General features: G+C 55.0%; 1 protein-coding gene across 3 annotated transcripts in view; it reads left to right on the plus strand.

Moving 5' to 3' along the window:
• Positions 1-3,698: 3,698 nt before the first annotated feature.
• Positions 3,699-20,451, plus strand: part of UNC5A (unc-5 netrin receptor A) — a 62,119-nt gene continuing 45,366 nt past the window's right edge. For 2 of the 3 annotated variants that reach the window (XM_086676370.1, XM_086676387.1), the window contains exon 1: positions 3,699-3,950. In XM_086676370.1, the coding sequence (XP_086532496.1) occupies positions 3,881-3,950 (70 nt within the window). In that variant the 5' untranslated portion in view covers positions 3,699-3,880. The remainder of the gene's footprint in view (positions 3,951-20,451) is intronic. The other variant, XM_086676413.1, reaches the window with a different exon arrangement.

Genomic DNA, 20,451 nt, shown 5'->3' on the forward strand with positions numbered 1-20,451 from the left:
ATTCCTAGACACTTCCCCAGACATACTAAATTAGAATCAGGATAGGGCAGGGCCTGGAGATGTGCATTTTAACCAGCACCACAGGAGATTCTGGCACATCTCCAAGTCATTGATGGCCTCACCATGGGTTCAGAGCCCCTCCCCTCCAATCCAGTGGGCATTAGCAGTGTGATGTCACTGACCAATAACTGATTGGGACCCTGCTAATGCATCAGGCCATGCAGGCAGGAGATGTGCCAATTTCCTTTAAGAGATGCCTTCAGAGGAGCAGCCTTGGTGGAAAGCACTTACAGTAGGGGGCCAAGGTGGCAAGGACAGAGACCCAGAGCTCTGTTGCTATTCCAGTAACAGAAGCAGAGCTATTTGGTCTAAAGGGAGTAAATTCAGGATAGACCCAGACTTTGTCATCTGAAGTAAAAAAGAAGAGTCTTCTGAATAACAGAAATGAAGAAGGAGCAGACAGGTTTGATGAGGCCCCAAAAGGTGAATCCAATGAGGGGCAGATTCCTGCTGCCTAGGGAGAAGAAATTCCTAGCCAGCAGAATAGTTGGAGGTGAAACCCATGCATGGTCACTGGATAGGACTACAGACACTAGTTGGAGAGTCCATCCTAGGAAGGGTTTTGCTGCTCCCTCCCTTTGAGTCTGGGGCTCAAAGGCAATGAAGGTTAAAGATGTTAGGAGTCCGCCTATCTGACCATCTACCTTTGAGCCTGAGACAAGCACTTCCTGGCAGTCCTCCCACCTAGATTCTTAAGCAGAATTCAGGTGAGACAATTAACTCACCATCTCCTCAAGGGCATCCCTGCTCCTTTTCCTGATATGCCCTGAGTACCAATTGGAAGGGGATGGCTGAGCTGAGGCCTGAGTGACTAAAAGGAACCAACCATGTGAAGATCTGGGGACATAGTGTTCCAGGAATAAAAGCAAGTGGGAAGGTCCAGAGGTGGGGATGAATTTGGATGCTGGAGAAACAGAAGGGAGGTGACCATGGCTAAGGCCTAGGCAGAGTTGCAGAAGTAGGCAGGGGCCAGATCATGCTGAGCTTGGAGGCAGTGGTCATCATTAATGCTGCTTTCCTCACATTTCAGCTGTTGGCATGTAGGAGAACTATATCTCTTGGACCTTTTGTATGGGGCTATGGGGCCAGCTCTGGCCAATGAATTGTCAGTGGAAGTGACACATGTCATTTCAGGGCTGAGCCACTGATTACCTCCAGACCTCTCTTTTTCCACCTCACTGACCAACGATGTTCCAGAGAGTGGCTGTTTTGTCAGCCTGGGTCCTCAATTGAGGATGATCTGGAGCAGTAGACCCATGAAGAACAAATGAGAAATGAACCTTTGTTGGCTGAAGCCACTGATATTTGGGGACTGTTTGTTACCATGACATAACCTAGTCTACCCTGTTACAGACCATTCTATTCTGGCTGAAGAAAGAAGGCCAGAGAAGTGAACACAGCCACCAAACTGAAAAGAGAAGGAGACCCTTTCTTTTCTTGTTCCCCAAACCTTATTCCCAAATTCTAATCCCAGAGCAGAAACTGCAGGAAGAGGAAATGTAAGGAGCATGGACATTGAAGTCAGCCTCCCTTAGGCCCAATCTCAGCTAGCCCTGCAAACACTGAATACGTTGGCCCTGGGCTTAAGGCACTTCCCTTCCCAAAATCTCAGTTACCGTTACTGTACAATGAAGATGATAATGTTTATTTAATAGGATTGAATGTGAGGAGCAAATTATTAACGTAGGCAAGGACAGAGCAGAGTGCAGCACACACCATTATGATATCCTCTTATATCCCAGACCCCAGTTTCAGTCCTTCATTCTCCCCATTTAGTGCCCAAACCCAGTTCCTAATCACCTCTCTTACACCAGGTGCCCCAAATGACAGTCCTCCTAAGGTTTCACCTCTTCCATCCACCTCTTCCCTTGAAGCAGGGTGGGGCATAGTGTCAGAGGGAGGGGCCTGAGCACACATTGCTCCCCACAACACACACACACACACACACACACACACACACACACACACACACTCCAGTTGGGTAGATCAAGTAGACACAGCATACATACAAGCAATCCCCAAAGCGGAGTTCAAAAACTGGAAGCTGTTGGACATTTGCAGACATTTTCACCTGGGCTCACATGAGGTTGAAAAAATATATTTTTTAGTTAAAAGTTTTAAATCAGAAGATTTTGCATCCAATGGCTTCTCTTGATAATTTGAAAGATAGGGCCACACTGGGCCCCAATTCCAACACCCTCAGTTGGCACCTAGAGTAGAAGAGCCAACTGCACCTTTCCATTGGATCTGATGTCTCGTCTCCAGTACTGCCATTGCCTCCTTGGCACTGAAGCCCAGTATCCATGCATGAGTATCTGGACATTGGCTGATGTTTCTTACACTAGTTAAGAGAAAAGGAAAACATTTCTCATAACCCTTCTCTATCAAAAGTGGGAAACAAAAGACAGACCGAGAGAGGGCCTCGTGGTTTCAAGAAATAGAGGAGAGCTCATATCTCTTTGTGGAAGGGAAGACCATTCTTACATCACCCAGCGTGCAGCACCAATTTAAATTATTGACTGGCCCCTGTAGGAGGCTTACTTTGCGACCTTGCCGCCACCCTTCTCATCCCTCCCAGAGTCGGACCCTCTCTTTTTCTGACCATTCGTCCTGTGTGTATGTTGCGCGTTTGTCATTTCCTTTCTCCTTCAAGGCAACCCTCTGTTTACTTTAACCAGATTAGGGAATGGGGGTGGGGAGCAGGAGACTCCAGCAGCGGTCATTGCTGGAGACGACGTGACTTGCTCAAGGTCACAGAGCTAGAAGGTGGAGAGGTGCCTAGATCCTACACCGGGGTCTCCGTGGCTCCCAAAGCCCTGCCCAGTCCTTCACGCCCACGTCTCTGGCGCGGTGCTAGCTCAGGGCGCAAACACCGTGCGCCCAGATACGCTGTGTCCTGAGGTTGTTTTCCTTAGGCGAAGGGCGCCACGGGGTTAGAGAAATCTTGGGTCACGCTGGAGTCCACCAAGCTACATGGCTGGGACTGCAGGTGGCCCTGAGTCTGGCTTGCCCGAGTACCTCTATGCGAGGGCCGGGGCAGAGCGCTCTCCCGCAGTCCCTTATCCAAGCCGCGGGCTGGTGGCGTACCGCGGCACGCAGACGGCCTCGGAGCGCGGCTGGGAGGCGGGGAGTGGGGTGGGGTGGGGTGGGGGAGAGGACTGCAGCGGAACCTGCCCCGAGCACCCCTGCCCCAAGCCGTTTTCTGCAGGCTGGCGCCGCGCCGGGGTCGCCGCAGCCCTGGGCCCCTCCCGGGCCACCTGTGCGCAGGCTGGCGGGTCTGGGAGAGCCCGGATCCGGACAACTGATCCACTCCGGGTTTCAGACTCCAGGCCTTGTCCCTGGAGACCGCGCGGGGCGGTGGGAGGCCTCCCCGCCCACCACCCCAACCCCTCCCCGGGGGAGCCTCGGGCAACGCCGGGAGGGATCCCCGGAGCTGGGGGTGGCCCAAGCGCGCGGCGTGGGGCGGCCGGGCCCCTCCTTCCTTCCCCCGCCCCGCCCTGCCGCCGCCCCGCTCCGCTGCTCCAGTCCGGGTTTTGCGGCGCCCGCCGGCCCGCTCCCCGGCTGCGGGCTCCGCGCGGCGGCTGGCTCGGTGCGCGGCGCGGCTGGCGCTGCGCTCCGCCCCGGCTGCATTGCTGTGCTCCCGGTGCCCAGGGGAGCCACGCGCCGCGTGCGCCACGCAGCCGGCCGCCCCAAGGCAGCGCAGTCCGCTGGCATGGGCCCCGAGGGCGCCCCGGGCTGGGGCTCTGGGCTGAGGCGCTGAAAGCCGCCCTCCCGCCCGCGGGGCCCCGCGCCCGGCCGGCCAGCTCGCCCGCCCGCGGCCATGGCCGTCCGGCCCGGCCTGTGGCCAGCGCTCCTGGGCATAGTCCTCGCCGCCTGGCTCCAAGGCACGGGTGAGTCACGCGCGCGCTCTGGGGAGGCTTGCGGGGGATTGTGCGCGCGAACGCTCGCTGCTATGGGGGGTCCCTGACCCGCGCGGCCGGACCCGTCTGGAAGCCCCCGGAGGCCAAACTTTGCGAGGCGGGACGCGGGGGCCGCCTCTCGCTGCTGCGCAGCTTCCCCGCGCGCTTCCCCGGAAGCCTGGGTTCTGCCAAGTGCTGGAGCAGCTGTCAGCGCGCGGGGCTGGCGAGTGTAAGCGCTCCACGCCTCCGGGCGGGGGAAGTTTGCTGGTTGCCCGGCCCCAGAGCAGAGTCGAGGGTTTGAATCAACGCCCGGGGGAGCCTGACTCTGAGAGTCATAGATAGAGGTTTTGACCACATCCCAGTGCCCAGGAAATTGAGGAGGGGGCTTAAGATACCTCTTCCCGGTAGCATCTGACCCAAACAGCTACTCACAATTCCCACTTGGCAACTGGCCTCTGCCCACGTCCAGAACACAGTGTCCTCCTCTGTCCCCGCCACACGCTCGCACACGCACACACTCAGGCGTGGAGGCGCATACACCAGCCCCCAGCCCTTACAGCCTGCACAGTCAAAGGCCCGCGGCCCCTGGCCAGGGCTGTGGCTCCCAGCCTCCTCGGTGCGGTGCGTGGGGGCCAGAGTTATGCATGGTGGGGCCGCTGCCGCTTTCCCTTCTCCCTTTCCTTGCACCGCCCTTCCTCCTCCCTCAATGTCCCGTTGGCCACCCTAACCTGCTTGGTAACTAGGCTCTCAGCCCACCTCCCTTGGGGTGGGGGGAGTTCCCCTGCATCCTTTGTCTGCTCTCCCTGAGCTTCTACCTAGGCTGAGTTGTTAGGGCCTCCTGATCTCTCCTCCCCACCATCCATGCACTTAGCAGAGCTGAGCTTATGTGTGTGTGTGGGGGGGGGGGGATCATTTGTGTGATCAAGGGGACATGGGGTGCACCCTAGCAATTCTTGATTCCTGCCGCTCTGAGAACCTGGGGGATGCCTCCTACCCTGGCCAGGCCATTGTTAATCCTAGATGTCAGAAGGGAGCTTTGGGGTTCCTGAGGTATGAAACCAGACTGATTAGAGATCAATGAGTGAGCGCTTACACCAGCCCCATGATTGAGGCTGATGGCTGTCTCTTTAAAGGGTCTCTGTGTTGCACATCCTGCACCCATTCTGCCTGGCTGCCCTCCCCACTCTGCCCCCTCAGTCTTCCCTCTACTCTATCCCATCCGTTTTCCAACACCCCATTGTCCCCCCTAAATCCTCACTTTAACAAACCCTTCTGCCCCATGACCTCCCCTTTTAATCCTGACCGAGCCAGGAGGCTGCACTACTGCTGGGTGTGTGTTCCTATTGCACATATATCCGTGTTCGGATCGTGTGTGCAACCCTCAGGGGAGTGCAGGGTTTGTGAGCTGGTCATGGTAAACTGGGGGTGTTCATGCTCCTCACACAGGGGAGGTGTTGCCCGATACCGAGTAGGTGCCCAGGAAATGTTTACCAAGTCGGCTGTGTGTGAGAGGGCTGTGTGGTCATGCCTGAGCACGTGTGAAGGCTGTGGGTTGGCATGTGTGCCCCGGTGACGATGAGGGCTGGCAGTGTGTATGGCATTGGTATGTGTGTGGCCAGATGAGCTTGTGTGACGGCTGGCCTCCTGCACATGTGTGTGATCGTTGTGAGCAGTTGCACAGGTGAGCATGTGTCGATAAGGGGGTGATGGGTGCTGGTGAGTCAGGGTGCCTCAGCCTGGGGGGTGCCGCATGGATTTCTCAGAAGGTCATAGAGTTGGGGAACCACATCCCTGGTTGGTGGGGCACCTGTTGGGGCCTGGTCCATGGTTGCCCAGGGAGCTGGCAGGTGGGCACTCATGCCGCAGGGGCTGCCTCTGGGCATGAACTCTCAGGCCTGTGGGAGGAGCCTCTGAACGGCATGCAGGGGCCCTTCTTCTTATCTGGGGCCCCTTACTGCTGTCCCCCACAGGCTCTGGGCACACGTGCCCAGGCAGGCTGGCCCTGAGATGACCCCAGCTCCTCCCACACCTCCTCCCACACCACCCATCATCTCCTCGGCAACAGCAGCCAGTGAAAAATGTGTGTGAGTGGCTGAGGAAGAGATGGCCAGTCAGGCGGCAGGGGGCGCCGGGGGCCAGCAGGACTGCAGCCTCTGGCTCCCCAGGCCAAGGGTCCACCCTCTGTCACTGCTTCACACAAAAGCCTGTCCCTTCAGCACACTCACTGTCTGTGTGCCCCTGCACACGGGGACACTCCCCCACACCCTGTCTCACAGCTTTTTCCCATTCATACCCAGTCACACAGCTGCCACCTGCCTCCCCACCCCTGTGGGCCGCTCACACCTGTTGGATGCCCTGCCACACAGATCTCTGCACTCCTAGGGGGAGGGGCCCATGAGGAGCTGGCTCTCCTGGAAGGTGGTGCTGAGGGGCACTGAGCTGTGGTATTGTCCATCCTTACCTCAACAATCTGTCCTGATGGCCTCTTCCCCGAGCCCCACCCCCATCCTCAGGGCTGGTCCTGGACCCCTCTGTCCACCCCTCACCCCAAACTGGAGCAGTTGGTTGGGGGAGGGTGTCTTAATTCTTTAAGGCTCTCACTTTGCCTTGGGGATGGGTTGGGCTGGGCTTCAGGGCCTCCCAGGTACCCCCAGGAGAGGGCTGGTCCTGTCTGTTCCCTGTTGCCCATGTTGGGAGGGGCTTCCCTCGGGAACCCGGGGATTGGTACTGATCCAGGTACCAAGCCCCCAGCCGTGGGTCACTGGCAGGTTTCTATGAGCAGCCAACTTTGGCCTCAGCCCAGGGCTAGGAGCCCCTCCTGTCTCACATACCTTCCTCCCACCTGGTCCTGCTCTGGGCCCCAGACCTGCAGACCTGCAGTCTCAAAGGCAGGAGCTGCCCTAAGCCCCGGGTAGGGGGACCCCTTCTTCTTGCAAAGGCGGTAGTATTGGGCTTGGCTGCTGCCTGGGAACACGTGTGTCCATATACATGCATGCCTGAGCCTACTCTATCCAGGCCAATCCCCTCCTGCTGCCTCCCCTCACCCCCCCTAGTCCTCCAGCCTGGGGCTGGAAACCTTGCAGTCTCTCTTGGCTCTCCCTTCTCCTTCACGCTTCATGTCTAATCTGTCACTAAATCCTCCAGCTCGCTTCTACTTGTGACATTGCTCGTGTCCCTCTCCTCTTTTGTCACCGCACCTGCCCCCCACCCCCCAGCCCCTTTCTCCCTCACCTTTCCCACCTGGACCAGTGCAGTGGCCACCCCACTCATCCCCTTTATGTACCTCCTCTACTTTGCTTAATGCCCCTGGTATCTAGGCTGGGACCCCACTAAAAGGACTTCTGTGGCTCACCAGTGCCTGAAGGTGAAGTCCAAACCTGAGTCTGGGGGCACTTAGGGAAACACCTGCATCACCACGCATGACTAGGCTGATCCATTGGAACTTGGCTTTAACTGCTGGTGGGCCAGGCATCCACACCCCCAGTCAAGTTGTGGCTTCTGCACTATAGCTCCCTTGCCTTGCAGGACCTGGTGCCCCTGGCCCCGCCAGCCACACTCCCCATCCTACAGCCCAACGTCTCCTGCTCTGTCCAGACCTAGGCCAAGCCCCCCTGCTGCTGCCAATACAACTGTTCTGTTTATCTCAGCTCCCTCCAAGGGGACTCCCCACCTCCTCCCAGGGCCCACACAGGGGCCATGGCACATCGATGAGCTCTGAGTGGCCGACAGGATGGATTCCTCAGGCCTAGAGAGGCACGTGGGGCCTGGGGCAACTGCCAGAGGCCCCTGGCCCAAGTTAGCTATTCATTCATGCCAGTGTTTTCTACGGGTATTGCCACTGTCCACCGCACTATGACCCTGCTGTTAGCCCCCAACATGCTCTGAGTCATGGCCAGTCAAGTTCTTATTTTTTTTCTTTTTTTTCCCCTCCATGTGTGTTTGGGTTCTCTGGCTAGGTAAGGAGGGCTGCTATGGCTAGAGAGGGGGGAGAAGTTTACTCTGTCCCACTTGGCAGCCTTCCCCATCCCTGTCCCTGGACACAGACTGCTTTACTCTGGGGAGGCTGGAAATGGCTCCTGTCCAGGGTAGGAATGAGCAGGTTAAAGCCTCACCATGGGGTGGCTGTGTCTTGGAGCCTCACACGGATGGCAAACCAGCTCATGTGATCATGCATGTTTGTGGGTCCTTCACACAGGTTGTAGGCCCAGGTCTACTGAGCAGGAACCTCCCTGCTCACCCCTCCCCCTCCCAGTCATAGATGTTCCTGGATGGGTGTCTTCTCATGCAAATAATGTCATTCTGGGCACCAAACCTTTAGACTCAAGGCCCTGGAAGGTGGGGCTAAGGGGCATAGAGTCATGGCATTGCCCTTCCTGACCCTGACAAACTGGTCTCATGGCCTCTTCCTCAGGCCCCACCCTGATCCTCAGGAATGGAACTGACACCAAAACTTGGGCTGCTGTGTGCAACACCTATTGGGACTTCTGGTTCCTGAGGCCAAGCACCAGGAGAATCTGGCCCATGAGCCCCAGCCATCCTCGCCACCCAGATGGGAGCTCAGCTTCCTGTGATCAATTCTCCTGGTCCACTCCTTTACCCTTCTTGTCTGCTCCCATGGGAATGGCACTGACAGGTCTTCCTGCCTTCTGGGGAGCCTCAGCCCCCTCTTCCCATCAGGTAGAGTGGAAAGGGCAGGGGCTTTGGAGACAGACAGGTCTAGGTTTCACTCTAAGCCACCTGACCTTGGACAAGTAACTTTTACTACCCAGCCTGTTCCCACATCTTTAGAATAGGGTCATTTCTGCTTCCTGAAGCTATAGTAATGAGATGGTGGTCAACATAGAGAGTGCCCCAGGGTGGAACCTGACATGGAGCAGACCCCTGTGGCTTGTTTATCTCCTTCCTCCATTTTCCCTGGCTTTGAAGGGGCATGAGTTAGGACAGAGCTAGAGTCCTAAGGTGGTGATCAGGGCCCAAGCCCAGAGATAAGAGAAGAAAGCATTTGTCACTGTTCCAGCCGCAGTCAGGAGTCCCAGGAAAGAGTCATGCTTTTAATTGGAAGAAGCAACCCCCCCCCCCCACCCCACACAGTCTCCACCCCCTGCAGGGACTTGGGCCTGACTCAGACACCGATTCCTCCAGTGTGCAAAGAGCTTTGTTTGGGATTCTATGAAGGTGATGATTTGGGTGCAGCTTGTCCTGGAACCATGTGCTAATGATCAGCTCTGACACACAGAAAATAGTAGCAAAGGGGGTGGGGTCCCTGGATGGAACTAAATTCTAGTCCCAGCTCTGCCATTCTATTGCTGTGTGACCTTGGACAAGTCACTTAACCTCTCTGGGCTGTTGGCCTCTGTATATTAAAGCATTGGACTTGATGACTCTACTGGAGCAGAGGCTAGTGTGCAGGGAGGCTGCCTTGAGAGCTTGGGGTGGACTGTGCACTCAGCATCAGGTTCCCCCAGGAAACACTCACACATGCTCAGCACCTGCCAAAGGCTCCAGCCACCCCAGCGGTAGCTGCCATGTTGCCTTGGAGCCAGGTGGCCGCTGTGGCAGGGCTGAAAGTGGCTGTGAAGCAGAGGTAGGAACTGTGAGTCCCAGCACCCAAGGCAGGAAATAAGGGCCTGCTTTAGCTGGTGAACACCCACATTGGCAAAAACAGGTCTTCTTATGGTCCCAAGAAGGTCATAGTGCCAGTGTCTAAGGCCACCCTCTTCCGAGGCACTAATGTCAGGTGCTACAGGCAGCCGCTGGCCCTCGGGAGCCAGACCCCCAGGCACGTTGAGGAGGTGGTAGAAGGGTTGAGTGGGCAAGCTCTGAAGTCTGAGTTTGGACGAGGACTTGGACTAGGGTGAGGCAAGGGAGGTGCCCAGGGTGCAGAAATTAAGTTGTGCAAGGGCAGGGTCGGCCTCCTTAAATTGTGTGCCCTTGGTACCCCCTGTGCCCCACCCTTAGTCCTAGCTGGCAATCTAGCTTTTCCCTGCATTTCAGTTTTCTTGTCTATAAAATGGAGTCATAAAAGGACCCACCTCACAGGGTTGTTGTATGGATTAGGTGGACTAATACATGTCATCAGTGTGTCACAGTCCTGACACACAGTAGGCATGCAATGTTAGCAACTGCCGAGGAACGATGTGGCAGAGGACACTGTTCTGTCCTCACCTGGGGGGAGTCTTTGGTGCCATCTTTGTGGGATGGGGTGCAGCTAGGGGTTCAAGTGGGAGGACACAGGCATGAGGAGAGGCCTGTGTTTTGATTGTCTCTTTTGACACCCAGGAGTAGCGCTTATAGAAGTCCCCTCCCCTCCCCTTCTCCAGGTGTGGTTGTTGACAAACCCAGCCCAGCCCTGTTTGAGATGGGGGAGAGGGAGAGACTCGGAAATCTGGGGAGGCCTGAATGGCAGCTGCTCATCCCTAAGGTAGGCCCCAAAGGGGTAGGTTTTAGGTTCCACTTAGATGGAGGAGGAGGCCCCTGAAGACAGCACCAAGGGCCAGCGCCCTGATGGGTGAGTCTCCCAGAACTCGGACCCTCCCCACACCTAGATGTCAGAGCTGTGTCCATCTGGAAGGCTCAGGGTGACCTTGAGCTCCAGGCAAATATGTGGCTGAGATTTGAGGAGGGGGGTCAGTCTAGATTGATGGGGCCTGAGAGCTACAACTGCAGGGCCCTTGGGTAGGGAGCTCCGACGATGTATCCTTTCTGCCCTATACCTCCCCAGCCAGGACGGCAGGTGGGCCCCACCCCGCACTGCTCCACCCCAGCACATCCAGCAGAGAGCCTGCCGGCAGTACACCCAGAGCGAGACCTTACTCCCTCCTGATTGGGGCGGAGACCAGATGGAGTTGAGGGGCTGCTGGGTTTTCCCATGTCAGCATCTTTCCAGCCCCCTCACTCCTCCCCGATAAAAGGGTGCCAGGCACAGGCAGGTAGGAAAGCTTCCTTAGGATCCCCGCGTGGCGGGAGCCTACCCTGCTTCCCAAAACACCATCCCCACCCCGTTGCCTCGTTGTTTGGGTAGCTTGCCAGGCCGGGGTCCCGGGCTAGATGCGGGCCTCCGGCCAGGCGAGCTGCAGGGCATGTTAGCGGCCGAGGGGCGGCGGGAGCCCGAGCCACTCTCTAGGAGCTCGAGCCCAGGGGATTAGCCATTAGCCACTGCGCCCGTCGGCCCCATAGCCGGCTGGGGCCCTGGGGAGGGGCGCCTCCGGGGGCGTCCTGCCCCGCGGCCCCGCCCCCGCTCGGCGCGGGTGCTGAGAGCGCTGTAAACTCGGGGCAGGGGCAGGGGCAGGGGAAGGGGCGGGATCCCTCCGCCCGCCAGCCCGCCCGCGGCCGCCCGCCGGATTAGTGGCTCTTTGTTCGGGGCCTGTTAACAAGTTCCTGGCTGAGCGCTCGGCTGCCGCCCGGGGAGCGGGCGTCCAGCCTCCCGGCACCGCAGCTCCGCGGCCTCCGCTGCGCCTCGGTTCTCGCACCCAGCTGCACCCCCGCCTCCTTCCCCCCCCCCCCATCCCGTCTTCCCGGGCCCCGTAGACGTGGCTGGCCGGTGGGTCACACTGGAGGTCTGGTGTGCGTGAGACCTCCAGAGCACCCCGGCTGACCTCGCTGCGGAAAGGAGAACGCCGCGTTCCATGATCACCTCCTGCGGGCGAGGGGCTTCGAATGCGCTGCTTGCCCTCGGTCCCATTTCACAGATGTGGGAGGGCACGGCTTCCTGCAGTCCCTGGCCAAACTAGGCAGGGCTGGAGTTGCAATCCAGGTCTTTGACTCCAAATCTCATCTTCCTTCAGCTAGAAGAGAGGCTTGGGGCGGAGAGAGGAGGAGCTTTCGGTGGTTGTAGACTTGCTACATTTTTTATTCCTTAATTAACTTCATGATGGTAGCAATCATGGCCCATGCTGGGCTCTCCTGCATCATCTGATCAGAACCTAAGGACAACCCACGAGATAGGTAAGGTTAGTCCCATTTATTAGAAAAGGACACTGAGGCTCAAGAAATGGTAGGGCTGGAACCTTGTTACTGCTCAGCCTGACCCCCTTGCTTACCCCCTCCCACACCGTGGGTAGCAGAATGCTGTCCTAGGTGGTCATTTACTCTCAAGGCCTTGTCGGGTGCCCCATGGACATGAAAGACTATGGAAGAAAGTTAGGAGACTTTGATACTCTCTGGTCTTGGGCTTATCCCCTCATCTCTCCAAGCTCTTTGCACTGTATATCCTGCCTCCTGACCCCACCTTGGGTGCTTCCTCAACCTAGGCAGGGCTGTCCAGGCCACAGAATTTTGAATATAAATCCACCTGGGGGTTGGCTTTCCAACTTGCCCCAGGCCACACATCGTCAGGTGGCTGAGACTGTTCAAAGCCACTTTGTTACAAGGAGGAATCCTTCTCAGTAACCTCCCCCAGATGGTTCTTGGCTCCTCCTTCTGACAAAAGGAGGATTCCCCCTTTTCAGTTATTTAAGACAGGGCTCCTCCCTGGCCCCATCTGCCCTTTCCAGGCCAGGCACCACCAGTCCTCTCTGCTGTTTCTCATGTAGCATGGTTCTAAGCCCCTTCCCTGTCCCCTGCATTCCTGTTGCCTGCCTCTGGATGTCAGTCCCAGGAGTTCATCCCACTGTGATACAATGCTCTGGCACGAACTATCACAGGATACTAAGTGTAGCTGTTGCAAATATTAGGAAACCCAACCCAAAGTTACTTAAGCAAAAAAAAAAAAAAAAAAAAAAAAAAAAAAAAAAAAAAAAAAAGGATTTATTGGTGCATGCAACTAAAAGGTAGTCTAGCTTCAGGCATGGTTGGATCCAGAAAAAAACGGCATGGCCAGGATCCATGCCTCATCTCTGCTCTTTTGGGGGACTGGCACCACTCTCCAACAACCTCTCCCTTCACAGTCCCAAGGTGGCTGCCCCAACTTACCAGGGCTACATCCTTGCAGGCCCAGCCCAGGGGGAAGGAGAGAGCATCTCTTCCCTCGGCCATCCAACACATGTCCTGGTCCTTCCCCATTGGGCCAACTCAAGTGCTGTGCCATGTGAGCCAGTCCCCACAGCCAGCAGTTAGGGTTTTGCCATTTAGCCTGGGTCCAAGCCACCTATGCCACTGTCCTATTTGCGACCATTTGCAGCTTGTTCACCAGGAAGAGATGGGCACATTGTCCTCAGATTTAACCAGTGTGTCATCAATACAGTTTGCCCAAATATTTAATCAAAATGCTGAATAGCACCAAGGACACAGCCTGAGGCTCAAAGGTAAAGACCCAAGTTTGGATTTGGATTGACCTTAGCTATTTAATCAGCTGTGTTACAAACAATGCCAGCCATTCAACAGGTTTTACATTCCCTTAAGTGTTCTGTCATCTGGTTCATGTATCTCCATTTGCAGATCCTGAGATATTTTATCAGGTGCCTGGCTGAAATCCAGACACACTGTTTCCAGTCTGGCCCTGATCTACCAGAACAGTAACTATAATAAGGGAAGCTGGTCTGGAGTGATGGGTCTGTCGGAGTCCCAGTATGTCTCTCTGTGTTACCACTTTCCTTAGTCATCTGTAGTTGACAGAGAAGCTCCACCAGGATCATGCTTGAGATTGGCGTCAGGTCATCATGCTGTGGCCCCTTCAGGACATTTGTTGGGTTTTATATTTGTCTGGCTTCCATTCCAGGAATGGACATGACCAGCATGGAAAGATGGCCCAAAACCAAGAACAAAAACATTGACAAGAGACATGGAGTAGAGAAGCATGCAGGGCAGGCTGAGCTCAGGTCCAGCTGAGGCTTGTGGGAAATGCCAAAGCCACATGGTGCAGGAGGGGGCTTGGAGGAGGAAGACTAGGAAAGGGCAAGGCTGCTGACTGGGGAGCTCTGGGAAGCCAGCCTTCCCATCCCACCATTTTGCAGCTGAGGACACTGAACTGGAAGGGCAGGACAAACTCTAGTAAGAAGGCACCAAAAACCAAGAAGACGTGATCAGAGAGGCCAAGGGGTTGTTTTGAATTTTTTTTTTTCAACGTTTATTTATTTTTGGGACAGAGAGAGACAGAGCATGAACGGGGGAGGGGCAGAGAGAGAGGGAGACACAGAATCGGAAACAGGCTCCAGGCTCTGAGCCATCAGCCCAGAGCCTGACGCGGGGCTCGAACTCCCGGACCGCGAGATCGTGACCTGGCTGAAGTCGGACGCTTAACCAACTGCGCCACCCAGGCGCCCCAAAGGGGTTGTTTTGAATGAGTTCAAGTTTCTGGGGCCAGACAGATCCCACCCCAACCGTTGAGGCCCGCTGCTGGGCTCCGAGGAAGTGGGAATGGGAGTGGTCATGGGGCAGGAGATGATGAGCTGCCGTCTGCTTTTCCAAAGAGGAGGCAAGTTGATTCAGTGAATGAATCAGGGGTTTTCAAGTGCAAGCAACAAAATTGATTCTCAAAATTTAAGCAAAAAAGAGAAAGTACCGGCGAGAAATTGGGTTGTTGGAGAAGGGCCAAGGGACTTAAAAAGTAGGCCCTGAAGTGAGAAAGGAACCAGGAAAGGGGAAATTACTTACCTGTCTCATTGGGCCCTGCTGCTGAGATCAGGGGCCCCCCAAGTTCCCACGAAGGTTGTATACAAAAGGGGAAGGTCATGAGGGCTCAGAGCTTTCCTGACACTATTCTAGAGACCTTCTTTCTCCATGTCCTTTGGGTTCACACAGCCAGAGGTCCATTTTTGAGACTCATACATTCTTCTCAAGACCCCTATACTTTCAGAAATCTGGCTCTACTGGGGGAGAGGGGCAGGGGCTGTCTTTGGTGTGAATTTCCTGAAGCCCACCACCCAAAGGCCAGGATGCCCTTCTGAGAGTGGTCAGCATTCCCTCCTCAGCAGTGATGTGCTGGTAAAAGTTTAATACTTGGCACTCTGGGAGAGCTGGGGAACTGGTTTGCCAATTTCCATGGTGTAAATACTCCCACTGTGGCCTATTTTAAGCTACCAATGTGATATCAGCTGGCTTGAAAAATTCTACAAATTTTAATTATGGTCTGTCTTTAGCAAAGGTGAGCCGGCTGTAGCACACTGCTATTCCCTGGTCACCCTGAAGAAGTGGTCACAAGGAGAGAGTGACAGAGGGTCTTTAGGCCTCTGCCTGTAGACCCACCGATGTCCCCAGGCTTGGAGGGGCTGCTCCTTCTGGACACCAGGCTCTTTGGTGGGCTGAGGGTGGGGAGTCACTTAGGCACCAGAGCCACTAAGAGCCAGGGTTCTGCCGGTGATGGTGTGGGTTAGAAGCTTAAACTGGGTGACGTTAGGTAGCGTCAGGTCTCTGCACCTCAGTTTCCTCATCCAGAAAATATGGATAATGAGAGGCTCCTACCTCATAGGGTTGCAAAGACTAAATGAGGTATTCCATGTGGAACAACTTAGCCCCATTCAGGCCCACAGTAAATGCTCAGTGCATGGGAGGTGCTGCGATGCTATGTGGACTGCACCGAGTACGCTCACTTTAGGCCTCTGTGACCACACCCCTAAAGCATAAGGAAGTGGAGCATGAGGTCCCTGGCTGACAGCACTGACAGAGAGCCTCAAAGGGCAAGACCCTGCAGGTCTGGAATCTTGGGAAGGTGCTTATTCTGGGGTGACAAGCTTTCATGGAAGGGTTTGAGAAGGAAAGTTGATGCGGTGAAGGATGACTCACCCCCGGTGACTTGGCCAGGTATGACTCCTAACAGCCTGGAGGCGGGGTGGGGTGTAAGGATGAGCAGAGAGGTGGCAGGGGCCATAGCGACATTTGAGAGCCTAGATTGGCCGGGCATGGATAACCTACCTGCTGGCCTGTAGGGTGGACTGTGGCTTCGGGGCTCGTCCCTGGCCACCACCTCCCCCCTCCCCCCGCCACTCCCCGCCATGCTCTGCTTCTGAGCTCTGGCGGTCCCTAAGGTCAGAAGAAAGGGACTCCACCTGGGACCTTGGCACGTGGTGGGATTGGACCAGACAGTGAACGGATGGGGCAGGGCACAGGCATTCCATAGTGACAGTGTGTGTACAGGGGAGCCAGGAGGCACAGCCCAGCAGAAGCAGACAGTGCCTGCGGGGGACCAACAAGCGATAGGGCTGGCTGCATCGTTGAGCTGGGGAGAGACAGGAGGTGAATGGTGTTTAAGGAAGATTAATCTGGCAGCGCATCGAGGATAGATTGGGAGCAGGGTGAGGCTGGAGGCAAGGAGACCAGCCAGGAGGCTGTGGTGGTCATCCAGGCAAGAAATGATGAGGCCCCCCCTTCCCAGAGAGCAAGCAGCAGGGATAGAGTGAGAGATGGTTGTGGGAGACATTTGAAAGGAGGAGCCTCTGGATGTTACATGTGGAAGGCATGGGACCAGGAAGAGGCAAACATGATTCAGAGCTTTTGAGCCACGGGAAGTGATGTCAGAAAGAGAAAATGGCTTGGGAGCTGTGTAATGAATGAGAAAGAAGCCGGGAGAGCAAGAAGGCCCCACAGTACTGGGGGCCCCAACCAGGGAGCTCCACCCTGCCAGGCCCTCTCCAGAGCATGGCCATCAGTCTGGGCACTTTGGCCATAAGCAACAGAAACTGGCTCTGGCCCATGGGAAACCAAGGGGTAGACTTAAAGTCATGTCTTAAGAGAGAAGTCCTCAAAGGTCTGGGTGGCGACGGGGTTGTGTTATTTAATTTAAGGCACTGGAGGCAGGAAAGGAAAGTGGATTTGCTTTGTTCTGTGTAGCCCCAGAGAGCAGGGTCAGGACCAGCAGGTGAGAGGCGCAGGAGGCTGAGAAAGACCTTCCTAACAAGCAGTGACATGGGTAGACTTAGCAGGAAGTGAGCTCCCAGTCGGTGGGGCTGTTGGAACATTCCCTGTTGGGACCTGTCAAGGAGACCATGGGTGGGAGGCAGGTGGCCTTGGTGAGGCTTCGTGGTAAAGGGGAAAAGATGGGGCTCCAGAACGGACTCGGACTCCTCTCAGGCCCACCCTCACTCATTGTCCTTGAGGAGTTTCTTGCCCTTTGGGAACTGGGCTTTCTGGAGAATTGACCCCATCTCGTGAGGTGTTGTAGTTTCTCTGTAGTTTTGAGTACTCAACACATGGTCTCATGGGCATAGCACCCCTACCCTCCCTTAGGTGACCTCCTCCCCAATACCATGTGGTCCTGTTGGGACTGTCAGTCATAGGGTTCCATCCGTCCCCCAGGGAAAGCATCTTCATGGGCAAATCCTGATGGAGATCCTGGGCAACATGAATTGATCCCAAGTGGCCACATGACCAACCAGGATTCTTTTCATGGCTTTTCTTACTTGCAGGTGGAGAAGTTGCCATCTCTGCCTCTGGGTTTAGCCTGTGAAGATGCAGGTGGGAATGTTGGACCAGTGGTAGCTACTTCCCCCTTGTGTGGAGAGAGCCTGTCTGGTGAGAAGAGTGAGGCCAATACACAGGCAAATCAGAGACAAACAGAAGGGAAGATTGTCCCAAGGCCCTGGAGACTCAGTTCCCTGAACTTTTCTATCAGTACTGTGAGCTGCCCCAACAGCCTTTCCGGCCCTTAAGCCAAGAACTTCCTGTTTTAGGCTTCTGCCAGTGTGGATTGGGTTTTGGTACCCTGTACCCGAAAGAGGCCTGGCACAGGATCTCAGGAGGAACACATGATGATGTGAGCAAGGCACCCAAAGGTGGCAGTGTGCAGGGCATTCACTCTCCAGGTAGCAGATGCAACATTCTAAACAATAGAGAATGCACACACAAAAAAATCCAGATTTCAGGCTTCCCTTGAAAAATCAGATATAGGGGGCACCTGGGTGGCTCAGTCACCTAGTGTCCGACTTTGGATCAGGTCATGATCTCATGGTTGGTGGGTTCAAGCCCCACGTCAGGCTCTGTGCTGAAAGCTCAGAGCCTGGAGCCTGCTTCAGATTCTATGTCTCCCTCTCTCTCTGCCCCTCCCCCGCTCACGCTCTGTCTTTTTCTGTCTCTCAAAAATAAATAAATGTTAAAACGTTTTCAGAAAGGAAAAAAGAAAAATCAGACCTGGGCACTATGAGCCCATTTCCCTGGGTTGGCAGGAGCTAGGACCAGGCTGTCACCTTGACAGGTGTGCACCCCCACTGCCCATGTGCACAAGGCTGCATTCTCCACCCCACACAGTGCTCTGCACATAGCAAGCCCTAAAAACATGTGCAGGCACACTCCTTCCCTTTCCCTCCCTTCCAGCAAGGAGAGCCTGTTTGGGGCTCTCACAAATGTTTGGGGCATCACATTTCACCTGTTCAGTTTGAGGCAGTGGCAGATGGGCAGGTACAAACATCTAAAAGATCACTGGAAAGCCAGGACTGGCACTTTGAGATGCAATGAGGGTGGGAAGTGGAGATGAAAGACCCATTCCTAAGGAGCTGGTCATGGGTACCGTGAGCTCAGATCCCATTCTAAAGAGCGATTGGGGAATGGCTGCAATTGAGATGGAAAAGGAAAATTTGGGAGGAGATTCTGAGGAAGCCAGAAGCAGACCAAAGAGAGAGCAATAGGATCCAGGAAATTTTTAAGTTTTGAGCAGGGCTGGGAGGCAGCCACAAGGAAGGCTGCAAGGAAGGAGCATGCAGATGAGGCCTGGAGGACCTGTGCGCTGGGAGGAGGCCACAAGGAGCTGCTTGGGACCTATGCAGAAGCCCAGAGACAGCATTAGAGAGTGGGGAAGAGTGGGTGCCAGGACACAGAGGACACTCAGAAATTATAGAGCTGGGGTACAAGGATATGAGCCAGAAAAGGCTTGGGTTCTGGTGGATGCTTCAGAGGAGGAACCCGAGCAAAGGGGGCAGGGGCAAGACAAGCTTGACTGCTGAGTGTTTGCAAAGCACTTGCACCTAACCTCTCTGCAGGTAGGTTCAGAGGTGAAGTGACCTCACAAAGTCACATGGCAGCCACCACAGAGCCAGGTCGCAGCCCTAGCCCCTCTGTGTGCCATCTGCAGAAGGGGGTGGGGCAGAAGGCCCAGGGCCCTAGTGAGTTTTTGAGGGAGGTGGAGAGGATGGCCTGGGGGACAGAGCTAGGTGAAGGTGGGGGCACACCTGTCATTAAGTGTTGATGGAGCACCTCCTGGGTGCCAGGCTAGGTGTTTCGCACTATAGATACTCAGTGAGCAAGGCAGGTGCTGGCCCTACCTTGAGGAACTCACTCTAGTGGGAGGAGATGGGAAGGAACTCACTCTAGTGGGAGGAGATGACCATAAACTAGTAGATTCAGATAATGAGGAATGTTCTCCAGGAGTTGGAAGGCAGGCAGAGAGGGCCACGTGACCACATGACCATGAGTGGGCTCATGCGGGCGTGCTGGGTGCCAGGTTAGACTGGATGGTCAGACCTCTCTGAGGAGGTGAGGTATGAGCTGAGACCTGAATGACAGGAGATCCAACTGTGGGTGCAGCAGCCTGGAGGTGGGAATGAACTTGGCTACTAAAGGGTCCACTGTGGTCTGGGCGCAGGGACGTGGAGTTAGGTGAAGAGAGAGCATAATGACGTACCTCTGTGTTCATTTATGCTACATGCCCCCTTGCCTACCAGAAAGGCACAAAATTGCAAAGCAGATCTGAGAAGTCCAACAGGGATAAGGAAAGTGACTAGGAGAAGAGGGTGCAGCATGAGAGAGCCCAGGTCTGGAGAGGCTAGACACTGTCCTGGACTGGCAGTCAGGAGGCCTGGGTCCCAGGACTGCTCTGTATTCAGAATGCGAGCCCCTGGCCGGATGTTCTCCTCTGCCTCATTTGTGAAATGAAGCAAATGATCCAGAATGACCCAGCTCTGGGCTTTCATGGAGGTGACCCTGAGGCAGGGGCAGGCAGAGGGCAGTCAGTTAAGTGTCCAACTCTTGATCTCAGGGTTGCGAGTTCAAGCCCCACCTTAGGCTCCACGCTGAGCATGAAGCCTACTTTCAAAAAATTTTTTTTTGTTTTTAAATTAACCATTTTAAAGTACACAATTTAGTGGCATTTAGTACACTCACAATGCTGTGCAACCATCACCTCTATTTAGTTTCAAAATATTTTCTTCACCCCAAGGGACACCCTGTTAACAGTCACTTCCCATTCCCCCTTCCCCCAGCCCCTGGCAACACCAGCTTGCTGTCTGTCCCTACGGATTTGCCTATTCTGGGTATTTCATGTAAAATTGAATTATACAACATGTGGCCTTTTGTGTCTGGCTTCTTTCACTGAGCGAAATGTTTTCCAGGTTCATCCATGTTGTAGCATGTATCAGTACCTCATTCCTTTTTACGGCCGAACAATATTCCATTGTATGGATCGACCACATTTTGTTTATCCGTTATCATCCATTTGGGTTGTTTTCACCTTTTGGCTATTGTGAATAGTGCTGCTTTGAATACTCATGTGCAAATATTTGTTTAAAACCCCATTTTCAGTTATCTTTGGTATAAACCTAGGAGTGGAATTGCTGGGTCAAATGGTAATTCTAGGGTTTAATTTTGAGGAAATGCCAAATTGTTTTCCTCAGCAACTGCACCATTTTATGTT

This window comes from Puma concolor, chromosome A1 (assembly GCF_028749965.1).
Source record: "Puma concolor isolate L17-30 chromosome A1, mPumCon1.1.hap2, whole genome shotgun sequence".
NCBI classification, from domain to species: Eukaryota; Metazoa; Chordata; class Mammalia; order Carnivora; family Felidae; genus Puma; species Puma concolor.